The 13,149-nt window shown below is 36.3% G+C and overlaps 1 protein-coding gene across 1 annotated transcript in view; it reads right to left on the bottom strand.

Moving 5' to 3' along the window:
- The window catches only part of MORC1 (MORC family CW-type zinc finger 1), a 306,881-nt gene that overhangs the window by 33,367 nt on the left and 260,365 nt on the right, over positions 1 to 13,149 (bottom strand). Inside the window, exons 20-23 of the mRNA XM_007946578.1 lie at positions 12,494 to 12,563; positions 7,457 to 7,523; positions 6,388 to 6,396; positions 3,630 to 3,776 (exon numbers count right to left, since the gene is read on the bottom strand). Of these exons, the coding sequence (XP_007944769.1) occupies positions 3,630 to 3,776; positions 6,388 to 6,396; positions 7,457 to 7,523; positions 12,494 to 12,563 (293 nt within the window). The remainder of the gene's footprint in view (positions 1 to 3,629; positions 3,777 to 6,387; positions 6,397 to 7,456; positions 7,524 to 12,493; positions 12,564 to 13,149) is intronic.

The raw sequence follows: 13,149 nt of genomic DNA, 5'->3' as shown, positions 1-13,149 counted from the left end.
TTTTTTTTTTTTTTTTTTAAGATTGATATGAGTTAATACATGAAAAGCCCTTAGGGCAGTGCCTGGCACACAGTAAGTGCATCCAAAAGAAAAAAAAAAAAAAACTCACTGCCATCGAGTTGTATCCAACTCATAGAGACCCCACTTTGAGTTTCCAAGGCAGTATCACCACAGAAGTAGATTACTCAATCTTCCTTCTAAGGAGTGGCTGGTGGGTTTGGACTGCCAGCCTTCTGGTTAGCAGTCAATCACCTTAGACACTACACCACCAGAGCTCCTAGTAAGTGCATAGTAAATATCTATTATTATTGTTATAGAAAATTATTTAAAATTTGATACTACTCTAATATATGGATCAACTGGACAAGTTTAATTGTCTGGATCCAGGATCCAGGTTTAGATTATTTATCTGTAGCTAACACAATTGTCTCACCCCATTATTTGAAAATATTATAACATCCATAAATTCCACTGAGTTCTTTTTACATTAACCCTTTCAATTTAATTATAAGTATTCTTTGAATATCTACTAATATATGTTATATGTGGTGTGGAAAGCCCCATCTCTTTAAATAAGTTAATGTATTTGAATATTAAAGTAATACAAATAAAATTTAAGGAAAAAAATATCTGACGGGAATATGTTAAGCTAAGCATAATCAGTTGATGAAAACTGACAGTAGAAACTACTACATTTTTATTAATTTACTCAGTTAATATTAATTAAACTGAGGTGTCCAACACTACCGTGACAATGTGAAAAGGGATAAGGATCATGTAATATCCAAGTGAATCAATTGGAGGGAGTGATCTACACAGTTAAAAGGTCTTTAACCTATCTCTTTATTCTGTGATTACTGAGGAAGATAGGGTAAGCAATTTTGCACATAAAGAACATTGTGCTCTCCATATTATACACAGTTTTCCTCAATCTTTATGCCTTGAGGTTACTATTGTCTAATTAACAAAATGAATAACACATTATGGAACAGATACAATGTGTAGTGTAGAAAAAAATAAAACATAACAAAGACAAGAAATCTGTTTTCCCTGGTCAAATGTGAGAAAACATACTACATGTTGCTAAAGGCAAAAGAGAAAACTGGCAAAATGAGGATTTCATTTTGTTTCAGTTAAAGCCTCAGTGGTCTATACAATTCTTTTTCCACTGCATGCTTTTTTCTAAAACAATCACCACAGAAAATTCAAGGTGGTACAGAAAAGAAATGATATATTAACACATTTGGATTTCAGAGTGCTCGGTGGGTAAGAGTATGGTGATTTCAAGAACTGATGATGCTACATGTTTATTAGGAAGATGGTTTGTGGGAAATTTTAATCTTCTTTGATGCCTAATTACAGAAGTGGCTGCACTTCAAAGTCTTAGTACACTCAATCAGATGAATTATTTTGTGATCACATGTAATTCATTGAAATTAATAGAAATATTACATTTAGATGCAGAACAAATGTTAGCTGAGTGAAAATAAGGAAATGATGAATTTGAAAAAGAGAGTTTATCTAACCTGAAAAGACTAATAAATTCTGTGAAGCACCCAGATAGGTCTCTCCAGTTTTCAACAGTATTGAGAGTAAGGGGATACTTAATCTGGTCTAATCCTCTGTATCTGTGTAGTTGTCTATGTGACTGTGTGTTATTTAGTTTCTCTGAGTTTCAGTTTCTACATTCATAAAATGAAGATAAAAATAATATCAATCTCTTAAGTTTTGGGAAGTAAGGAAATAATGTGCATAGAGCACTTGGAAGAATTTTTAAATTTTAATAAAGAGTCAAAATGATAGCAATTATTATCAAGAAAGCCAGATTCACCTGTAGCAATGTCCTAGTCATTAGAAACAGGGCCTCAATGATTAGCTATACATTTTTAATGTTATTCGCACATTGACTCAAATATATACAGGCACCAGTTAACTAGTTGCTTTAGAATTGATTCCAACTGATGGTGATTTCCTGTGTGCCAGCGTAGACCTGTGCTCCGTATGGTTTACAGTGGCTGATTTCTTTCAGAAGTAGATCATTAGATCTTTCTTTAAAGGTACCTCTGGGTGGACTTGAATTAACAATTAGGTTATCAGCCAAGCATGTTACACATTTGTACCACCCAGTGACATTACATATAGGCACATGCATACATGAGTTATTGCATAGTACAATGCCTTGGTTGAATCACAGAACTAGTAAGTAACACACCAGGATTCAAATTTATGTCTATTCAACTTCAAAGCTGAGAACTTTAAATACTACTTCTGGAACAATACTGACAAAGGGTAAGAAACTATTTGGAAAACCCCATTCTTCAGGGACATGCACCCAGATCACTCCACATGTGGCCTTCTGCAACCTCATGATATCTGTACAACACTGAGGTGTAGACTGCTTCTGTCTTATTTGTAGGCTAGAGTAAGCCCATCCACCCAGGCACTATGACAGACTTGGTGATCAGAACTTGATGCTCTGGAGTCCACCTTCATTAATCAGCTATGACTTGTCTATGGATCATTAATATCACTAGTAAAAATAGGTTCTGATGCAAAGTTCAAGGTTAATCCACCTGCATACAATTGAGAGCACTTCCTCCTTTCTCCTGATGAAGGACTGGTGTTGTTAAGAGTCCTAAAGATAAAGGTGAAGCCTCCATGCCCTGAGACGCATAGCCCTCAAAGCCCTGGGTGCTGCCACTTAGGCTTCTATAAACTTTGAGATGGCTCTACTGAATTCATGTTTCACAGTGCTTGGCAGTCTCTTTCACAAACAAAACTATAGGCTGGGGAATGACTAGAGGCTGCAACACCTTGAACATATCTCCCGCCTCCCATCAATTTGTTGTTCTCTTTCTTCCTACCTGTTCCTGTTCCCTTTGCCAGTTCTCTTCCTCTGGAATATTCTGTTAATCACTGTGCTGAGCAGAAACACTCTTCTTGCTAGGCCATGGTATGTGTTCTCTTTGATTCCAAGCCTCACCCTATAAAGGTTCCGAATAGTCCCCAAACCCAACAAGACAAACTGGCTGTGCTAAATTAGTGGAGCTACTGTTCCACCCCCTGATATGACACCTACTTCAGAGAGTTCTTCTGTAAACTAACATTACAGGCTTGATCATTGGTTCTATTTGGAAAGACTCTGAATCTTTGACTTTGTCTCCTTCTGGTTTCCATCCTTTGTGAACTGGGCCCAAAGACATCTAAATATCCCAAACAACCACACCCACAAAGGTTAATCTTCTGCATTGAACAAAACCATAAAAGTCAGTAAGTTCAGTATCTAAAACTACAAAAAGACTTTTTAAAAGGCTATACAAATGTCTTGAGAGGCTTTATGAGGCAAAAAAAAAAAAAGTAACAAGAATTCGTTATTACAGTTAGGAGAAGATTAACATTCACTATATCATCGGGTCTTCTAACAAAAGGCAGATAACCACTACAGTTTTATTCCAAGGGACATTTTACTCATTGTGATACCTAAGTCAGTGCAGTTAGGAGACAAATCATAAATTCATTCTATGAATTTTCTCAATAACATCAACACTCAATAGGGAAAAAAAAAGCTTAAGTTGCCACTGCTTGGAATGTTCAGCTAAGCATGTGGAAATGTTAGTAAATACCTTTACCTTAAATTAGACATCAGTTTTCTCACTGTTTCCTTGATAAATGTATTTTGAAAAGACTTTGCCAGAGAAGAAGCAACTTCACAATTGCCACTCACAGAAACTCTGGCTTTGTGTCCAGAACTTGCATTTAAATCTTCCATTGTCACACTGGGAAAAAACAAGCAGAGGTTTATAATTCCAAAACAGGAATAACATTAGATTCTAATAAATTCAGAAATATTGTTATATAACAAATGAGAGTAAACATGCTGAAATGTACTAAAAATGAACACTTGTGTGATTCTAAAAAAAAATCAATTCTCAACTAGAAGAGTTACTATTTATCCTTGACAAATTTTGTTTCAATATTTTGGGTTAGCCACAATTAAACAGAAGTGATGATAATTTATTCTGAACAACAGTAATCACTTACCACTTGTCTCTTATTTTTGAAGGAAGCATTCAAACTAAAGTCCTACTTCAGGCTGGGAGAAAGTATATACAGAAATAACAAAATAAGAGGGACAAAGTCAGTTTAGAGTTAAGATCAGGGAGAAAAAGAATACTCCACGTGAAGTGTAATGATCATAGGGTGCAGATGAGCTAACCAGACATGTTTCTAAAAGGCTGTATGAATCCCAGAGATACTGTTCCCTCCTTTGAACAAATGCCTCCTTTATAGTTATGTGAGGTGTAATGTAATAATTAAAGAATACCTTGATCATAACAAACAAACAAAAAAGGATAAATGGCTGCAACATGGAAAATAATCCACAGTGAGAAAGCATAAAATAGTGTTGTTAATGACACCCAAAGTGTTCAGGGTTGTGGGATCAAAAAAGAACAAGGCACTAGGGCCAATATGGGAGATGAAGGTGAGTAGGTTGGTAGAGGTCAGATCATATAGGCCTTACTTTGTCAAGTGATAAAGAGATTCTTGTAGTTCTTGCATAATGATGCACACAAAGTAAGATCACAGCTCTAGAGAATTTTATATGTTTATACTACACAGGCCTTTCTAAAATTGGATAATAGTTTATGTCAGATGGAATGTGCTTCTACTGTCAACAGTTCTTTAGCGTTAATTATATTGTCTAACTTCAACTGAGTTTTTTAAGATTAAGAACATTATATAAACTAATGTTTAATTATCTGTTAAAGAATGCTTGCACAATATCTGAATGCTCATTAATTATATCTTCCTTTGTGCTGATATTTTATTAAGGAAATACTTAAAAAAAATCATTTTACCATTTTATGGATGCTGGAAATTTATGCTAGAATTAGAGACGGAGGATAAGATGCAATATACCAGAGTGCAGAAAATTCTTCTCTGATATGGTTGCATTTGTCAAATAGTAACAATATCTACCTCACAGAATTGTGCTTTAGATGTAACAAAATATACAGATAACTCAGGTCAGTGAGTACTATTAGTAAGTGCTCAGTGAAATAAAAATAAAAAAAAATTCCATTGAGTGGACTCCAACTCACGGTGACTTCATGTGTGTCAAAGTAGAACTGTGCTCCATAGGATTTTCAATGGCTGAGTTTTCAGAAATGGCAGGCTTTCTTCCAAGGAGCCTATTGGCGAACTCAAACTTCCAGTCTTTTGGTTAGCAGCTGAGCGTGTTAACCATTTGCACCACCTAGGAACCCACTCAGCAAATAGTAGCTAACTATTATTATTGTTGGGAGCTCTGGCAGCGTAGTACCTAAGGCACTTGACTGCTAACCAGAAGGCTGGCAGTTCAAACCCATCAGCCACTCCTCAGAAGGAAGGTTGGGCAATCTACTTCCATAGTGATACCACCTCAGAAACCAAGGAGGGGTCGCTATGAGTCAGGTCCACCTCAATGGCACGTAACAACAACAACATTGTTATTGTTGTAGATTGTTATTATGGTGATCAACTTTATCAGTACTTCCATTAGCACTGGATTTGACAGTCTTTCCATTAACATTGTTTTAGTTTATTGTACTTCTAACATTTGCAATATATTTATGATTTAGCAGTGATTAAGAAAAGAAACAAAAAGCACAATCTCACAAAGACCTAAAATGATGTATGAAATAATGCACACAAACAGGCACACAAAGGTGCTTTAAATTAATGTTTGCATGGATTTTAAATTTTAATTCAAGGTTTAATAAATAACTCCAGGAAAGCTTTGGCCATAAGAAGGCCAAAGATCTGGGGAAAAAAAAATCATATCATTCATTCAACCAATAAATACTATTGTGCATCAACTGTAAGTCAGGTGCCATTCTGGAGACTAGGCCACCAGGGCAAACTACACACAATTCCTGCTCTCAGAGAGTGAGTTACCTTCTAGTGAAAAAATATAGAAAATAAGCAAGCTGGAACATAAAATGGCAAAAGAGATAGATGAGTGAAAGTTACTTTCAGATGGTGTTAAGAGCTCTGAGAAAAATAAAAGGATAATTTGATAGTGTGACTTGCTCAGAAATGGAATGAACTACTTTAGATGGAGTGGCCAAGATAGAGATCTCTCTGAAGCTAGATACAAAAGGAAGGAAAGATAAAGCCCCTGCCGTTACCGAACTATTATGCAATAGGAAGACAAATATTCAAACAGACAATACCACTTGCTCACCATTTTATCACAAGGACCCCACACAGTGTTGAAATGCAGTTGGTATTTAATAAATAATTTCTGAAGCTGAACAAACTGCAGGGCAAGCTGATCATTTCAACAGTGGCTCTGTGAATACCTGAGTTTTCCTTGGAGAATCAGGTCTCCAAAGAAAGGAACACTTCAACTGACTCTTGGAGAATGAGAGGATATTAGACTGATGTACAAATTGCAGAGGACCTTCACACAAAGGAAGGAGTGTGGGCAAAGAGATACAAGGACGTTATGAAACAGAACTACAAGTAATTGAGATATTCTGGAAAGCAAAGCAGGAGCTTATGAGAGAGGCAGGAGGCAGATCCTGAAAGGGCTTGATGCTATGGTAAGGAGGCTGTAACTTACCTTAAAAATGATGAAAGGCTATGAAAGGCTTTTAAGTAGAACAGTGAAATGATGAGATTTGAATGTTAGAGTGAATACTTTGACAGCAAGTGCAGGAAAATAAAAGCTCTTCTCTCTTTTTTTTCTTTGTCCTTACCATTCTCCTGTGCAAAGAGCACAGGATTTGGATTCAGAGAAACTGGGTCTAAGTACCTTGAAAACAGCTTTGCTAGGTTTGTTGTAGGTAAGTTAGAAGATAAGAGCTTGCTTCTTTGAAAATATATTTTTACTGGGTATCCAAAATATTCAAATGATTTTATTTTAAACATGAGAGAAGTCTTACGTCAAGAAAACCCTAGCATTCAATGACTTTATAATTAAATACATACGTATACATACATGCACACACACACACATATATGTGTGTATGTATATTTACTAGCTTTGAGTAGAAAATTAAACCTTCTCCATTATCCCATAATCCTTACGAAGGGAAGTGAAAAGAGTTGGGGAAAATGGTAAGAAATCTAATGTATTCTATTCCTGCCTGTCTTCTTTATAAAATTTTATTCTATTCTTAATTGTCTTTGTTTGTTACTATTATTTTCCTTTTTATTGTATTTAAATATTGATAATTATTTTTCAACAGTTTAATTGTACTCTGGTGGCATAGTGTGTAAGGCATCTGATGGCTAACCAGAGAGCTGGAGGTTCAAACCCCCCAGCCACTCCTTGGAAGGAAGGTCAGGCAATCTACTTCCATAGAGATATCGCCTCAGAAACCCAAAGAGGGGTTGCAATGTGTCTGATTCAACTCGACAGCAGTGGGTTTGTTTTGGTTTGGCATTTATATAATTGCAGTACACTGACCTTTTCACGTTAGGCAATGAAGAGTTTCTCTTTATTTCTGGAGCAACACTGCACAGCTCCTGTTTTCCTTCAAAAGAACACAGACAAAATTAAGGCTATAATGTTTTGATGTTCAGAAATATACTGAACCAAAAGAAGTGCTAGCAGTTCAGTAACTACATACATATAATTTGAGCCTGTATTCAAACATCTATTTGAAGAGTTGACCAATATATTCCTAAGAAAATTTATAAGCATCTTTTTGGAAAGTACATATAGGGTAAGGAATAACCCAACAGTCTCTATAAGTGATATTTTTTAAAATTTCGTTTATTAGCTGCTATCAGTGTATTCAGAATTCATATTTTCTACTCTCACCACCCTCAGCCCAAAAAACCCTCTATTTTCCCCTTAGTACCTCATCCACTTCTATACTTCTATTTTGAGTTCAAATTCTCACATATTGACAGGTACAAGTGAAAAATGTATCTTCAGTTGAGAGTGAAACAAAGCAAGAAGAAATCTGAAGTCAAGTAGTCAGTCCTCTTGCTTAGCAAATATCAAAATTGTTGTTTCAAAGAGGTTAGTTAAAGTCACTCAGAGAAGCAGAAATCTTTTGCTCACAATTGACTGGTTATAAGAATGTCTTGGGGACACAATATAGGCAATAAACCAATGTGTCATTTTTCCATCTTCCTTTAGAATTCTTTGTGGTACCTTGTTCCATCAAATAAACTTTTGCCAACAAATTTGTCCAAAAAATGGACAAATTTTTTGTCTATTGAAGTCCATATGGAACAAAGATAGCAACAAGGAACATTTCAGATGGTTGGTAAACGGCTGAGGAACTGTCTAACTCCATTTGAAAAATGAAAAAAGAATGGGCAGAGAGAGGTTTTCCAAGTACACTGCAGGCACTATTAGTTTTACTCACTGACATGCATACAAAATGAAATTTTCTACCCAATAGTCAACTAATCCATAATTATAGTCATTTGAAAATATTTTACAATTTGTTCCTGTCAAACCCAGGATGAGTACTTTAAATTATTAATTTTTGGATCAAAATTGTATTAACTATTTTTTCCGTTATGATTTGAAAATCCAACAGGACCACAATTGAAATTACAGTAATAGTTTGAAACTTCTATAAAAGATTGGCTGTAAAATTAAGAAGGCTTTACAAAACCATTCTTGATTGTGGAACTGTAAATTATCTTAAAATGAAAAAGAAAAAGTGTGATTTCTTAGCAATCTTACTAATAGGCTTAATTAGAAAGTTGTGAATGAATAGCTGAAGAGATGACCTAACCAATAAAGTATTAAGGAAGAGTTTAAAACCAAGAGTGAACCAAAATGGTGGCATGCACCCGTAAGAAAAAAAATGGGAATGATGGTGCCAAAAGGAGCTGAGTCTTGCTAGAGAGAATGAGAAAGACTTTAAAACATTTCAAGAATATGATGGAGAAAACACTGGATTGTTTCTTGGGACTAATGGAATAATATTAAAATAAAATAAAGAATAGTACTATAATATATAACAAAATGTTGTTGCTTTGTGCCGTCAAATCATCTCCAACCCACGGTGACCTTATGGACAACAGAACGAAACACTGCCTGGTCCTGTGCCATCCTCATGATCCTTGCTATACCTGAGCCCATCGCTGTAGCCACTGTGTCAATCCATCTTGCTGAGGGCCTTCCCCTTTTTTGTTGACCCTGCACTTTACCAAGCATGATATCTTTCTCCAGGGAATTATTCCTTCTGACAACATGACCGAAGTAGGTGAGACAAAGTCTGGCCATTCTTACTTTCAAGGAGCCTTCTAGCTGCACTTCTTCCAGGAAAGATCTGTTAGTTCTTTTGGCAGTCCACAGTACTCTCAGCATTCTTCACCAACACCACATCTCAAAAGCATCAACTCTTCTTTGTCTTCTTATTCATTATTCAGCTCTCCCATGCATAAGAGACGACTGAAAATACTATGGTTTGGGGTAGGCACACCTTAGTCTTCAAGGAGACATCTTTTCTCCTCAGCACTTAAAAGAGGTCTTTTGTCTTTTGCAGCAGATTTGCCCAGTGCTGTACGTTGTCTGATCTGACTGCAGTTTCCATTGGTGTTGATTGTGGAACAAGTAATATGAAGTCCTTGACAACTTCAATCTTTTCTCCATTTATCATGATGCTGCTTATAGGTCCGTTTGTGAGAAATTCTGTTTTCTTTATATTGAAGTGTAATACATACTGCAGGCTGTAATTGTCAATCTTCATCAGTAAGTGCTTCAAGTCATCCAAACTTGCAGCAAGCAAAGTCATCTGTGTATTGTAGGTTGTTAATGAGCCTTCCTCCAATCCTGATGCCACTTTCTTCTTCATGTAATCCAGTTTCTCGGATAATTTGCTCAGTGTAAAAATTGAATAAGTATAGTGAAAGAATACAACCCTGATGCACTCCCTTCTTGAAGGGAACCATGCTCTGTTTGAACAGCAGCCTCCTGGTTTATGTTCAGGTTCCTCATAAGTACAATGAAATGTTCTGGAATTCTCATTCTTCTTAATGTTATCCATAACTTGTTATGATTCACACAATTGAATGCTTTTTCATAGTCAATAAAACATAAGTAAACATCTTTCTGGTATTCTTTAGTTTGAGCCAGATCTATCTGACATCAGCAATGATATCTCTCATTCCATGTCCTCTTCTGAATCCAGCTTGCAGTTCTGGAAGTTCTCTGTCAATATAATGCTGCAACCATTTTTGAATTATCTTCACTAAGACTTTACTTGCATGTGATATTAATGATATGGTTCAATAATTTCCACATTCTGTGGGATCACCTTTCTTTGGAATGAGTACAAATACACAATTCCTCTGTTTTTCGGTCATTGGTGTTCAATGCATCAAATCTATTTCTCAGATGGTCTCTAAATTCAGGAGAGATATAATCAAGGCCATATTTTGGCTTTCATGGACTTGTTTTAATTGTGTTCAACTTCAACTTGAACTTGCATATGAGCAGTTGATGGTCTGTTCCACAGTTGGCTCTTGGTCTTGTTTTGTCTGAAGATATTGAGCTTCTCCATTGCCTCTTGCCATAGATATAGTCAATCTGATTCCCGTGTACTCCATCTGGAGAATTCCACATGTATAGCTGCCATTTGTGTTGTTGAAAAAAGGTATTTGCAATGAAAAAGTCCTTGGTATTGCACAATTCTATCATGCGATCTCCAGCATTATTTCTATTACCAAGGCCGTATTTTCCAACTACTGGTGATACTTCTTTGTTTCCAACTTTTGCATTCAAATCACCAGTGATAATCAACACATCTTGATTGCATATTTGGTCCATTTCAGACTGCAGAAGTTGATAAAAATCTTCAATTACCTCATCTTTGGCTTTGGTGGTTGGAGCATAGATTTTAGTAACAGTAGTACTAACTGGTTTTCCTTGTAGGAATATGGATATTATCCTATCGCTGACAGTATTGTACTTTAGGACAGATCTTCAAACATTCTTTGTGATGATGAATGCCATGCCATTCCTCTTCAATCTGTCATTCCTGACATAGTAGTTCATATGGTTGTCTGATTCAAAATGGCCAAAACCAGTCCATGTCAGCTCACTAATGCCTAGAGTATTGATCTGTATGTGTTCCGTTTCATTTTTTTGGCAACTTCCAATTTTCTTAGATTCATACTTCTTACATTCCATGTTCTGATGATTAATAGAAGTTTGCAGCTATTTCTTCTTATGTTGAGTCATGCCACTTCAACAAATGGATGTCCCAGAAGCTTTATTCCATCCATATCATTAAGGTCAATGCTACTCTTGAGTAGAGAATTCTTCCCCAGTTGTATTTTGAGTGCTTTCCAACCTGAGGGGCTCATCTTTCAGCACTATATTGGACAATGTGTCAGGGCTATTCATAGAGTTTTCCAGTAATATATTAGACAGTGTTTCACTGCTATTTGTAAGCTTTTCATTAGCCAATTATTTGAAAAGTGGATGGCCTCTTCCTTCTTCCAAGTATGTCCTAGTCTGGAAGCTCCATTGAAATCTGTCCACCATGGGTAACCCTGATGGCATTTGTAACATTGATGGCATAGCCTCCAGCCTCATAGCAATACACAAACCACCACAGGATGACAATCTGACAAATACATTTGTCTCTCTTAGTTGTTCCAACCTGCTCTGCTCACTTCCTAACCTTCCTCAAAGCTGCTCCAAATGCACCCAGCTTTATACATATATAGTAATAACAATGAATGGACATCAATAAAATAAAACTTAGTCCACTTTGTTTCTGGCTTCTCTCTATCCAGGGAAATTATATTTGGATTAAATATTATATATGACAACATTATGTTTGAAGTAAGTTCAAGCCTCTCACCTGAGATAAATTACATCCTATGGACATGAAGGAACTAAATAAAATGAGTTTGTAGAATTACTCTTAGTGGCCTGAAGAATCATAAAAAGCAGGAAAAGGACTAAAAGATTAAAAATAATAGGTTGTCATTATAATTTTCTAAATCAATTTGAAAATTTTAAACCTGATAGAACTCTGGTGGTGTAGTGCCTAAGGTATTTGACTGCTAACCAGAAGACTGGCAGTTCAAACCCACCAGCCACTCCTCAGAAGGAAGATTGGGCAATATACTTCCATAGTGATATTACCTTGGAAACCCAAGGAGGGGTCTCTATTAGTCAGATCCAACTCAATAGCATAGAGAGTTTTTAGTATCAGTCTTCAGGAAAATTCTAAATAGAATTCAATGCTAAGGGTGGCATAACTCTATTATTTGTAGTTTCAAATAGGGTGGTAGTGTTGGTGGCCCTTTTTTCAGTTAGAAGTATTTCTCTGCCCATTCAAAACATATAAGGCTGGTTCACTCTCTACTAAATCCTTTTACCACTCTGTAACAATAAATTTATTTTTTAAAACTGCAAATTATTGATAAAATTCTGATCTATATCTCCAGCTGTCACATAAGTCATATTGAAGTCCTCTCCAACATTACAGATAATAAAAGTAAACCAAGTTCTGTTTTTTACCTTTGTCGATAACAGCAACTTCGTTCTTTTCTTGTTTCAATGAAATGCCGGTGTCTCTTTTATCTAAAACCTGAAAAACAAATTCTTTATTTAAAACTGCACAAAAACATAGGACCTATTTTAGGGAGGGAAAAAAGACTTTGAACATTAGGCCCCACGTCAGATGAGAAAGATCTTATGTTGCCAGTAGTAACGTTTGTGTACACATAAGGAAGGAATAGAATTGCAAAGGTTGTAGAAAAATTATATTTTCATGCATCTCAGGAATGAATTCATAAGATTTTCCCTGGCCAATTCTTTGAGAAGTGGATGGCCTCTTCCTTCCTCCTAGTCTGTCTCAGTCTATAAACTGGGCTGTTACCTGTGCACCAGGTGCATCTCGCTGGGTTTTAAACACCAGAGGCTCAGCCTCAAAACTCATGTCTACATTTCCCCACAGCAGAACAAACTGACAGACAAGTTTGTCTTGCTGTTGGAGACCTCTCGTATTACCCCCACCTGGGTCCGTGTGGCTGACTGTACCTCTGTCTGGGTTCCTGGCTTTTATTCCCTTTCTCCTGCTCTTCCAGCCTGCTACTCTGGGTGGGCCTGAGTTTCCTCTCCTCACCTAATCCCTTCTGCTGATTGCTCTTCTCTCTGGCTTCCTGGCTTTTAAT

The sequence above is a fragment of the Orycteropus afer genome, unplaced genomic scaffold (genome assembly GCF_000298275.1).
Source record: "Orycteropus afer afer isolate SDZICR_OR568_19922 unplaced genomic scaffold, OryAfe1.0 scaffold00166, whole genome shotgun sequence".
NCBI lineage: Eukaryota > Metazoa > Chordata > Mammalia > Tubulidentata > Orycteropodidae > Orycteropus > Orycteropus afer.
The sequence above is the reverse complement of the archived record's forward strand: the minus strand, read 5'-3'. Positions and strand labels throughout refer to the sequence as shown.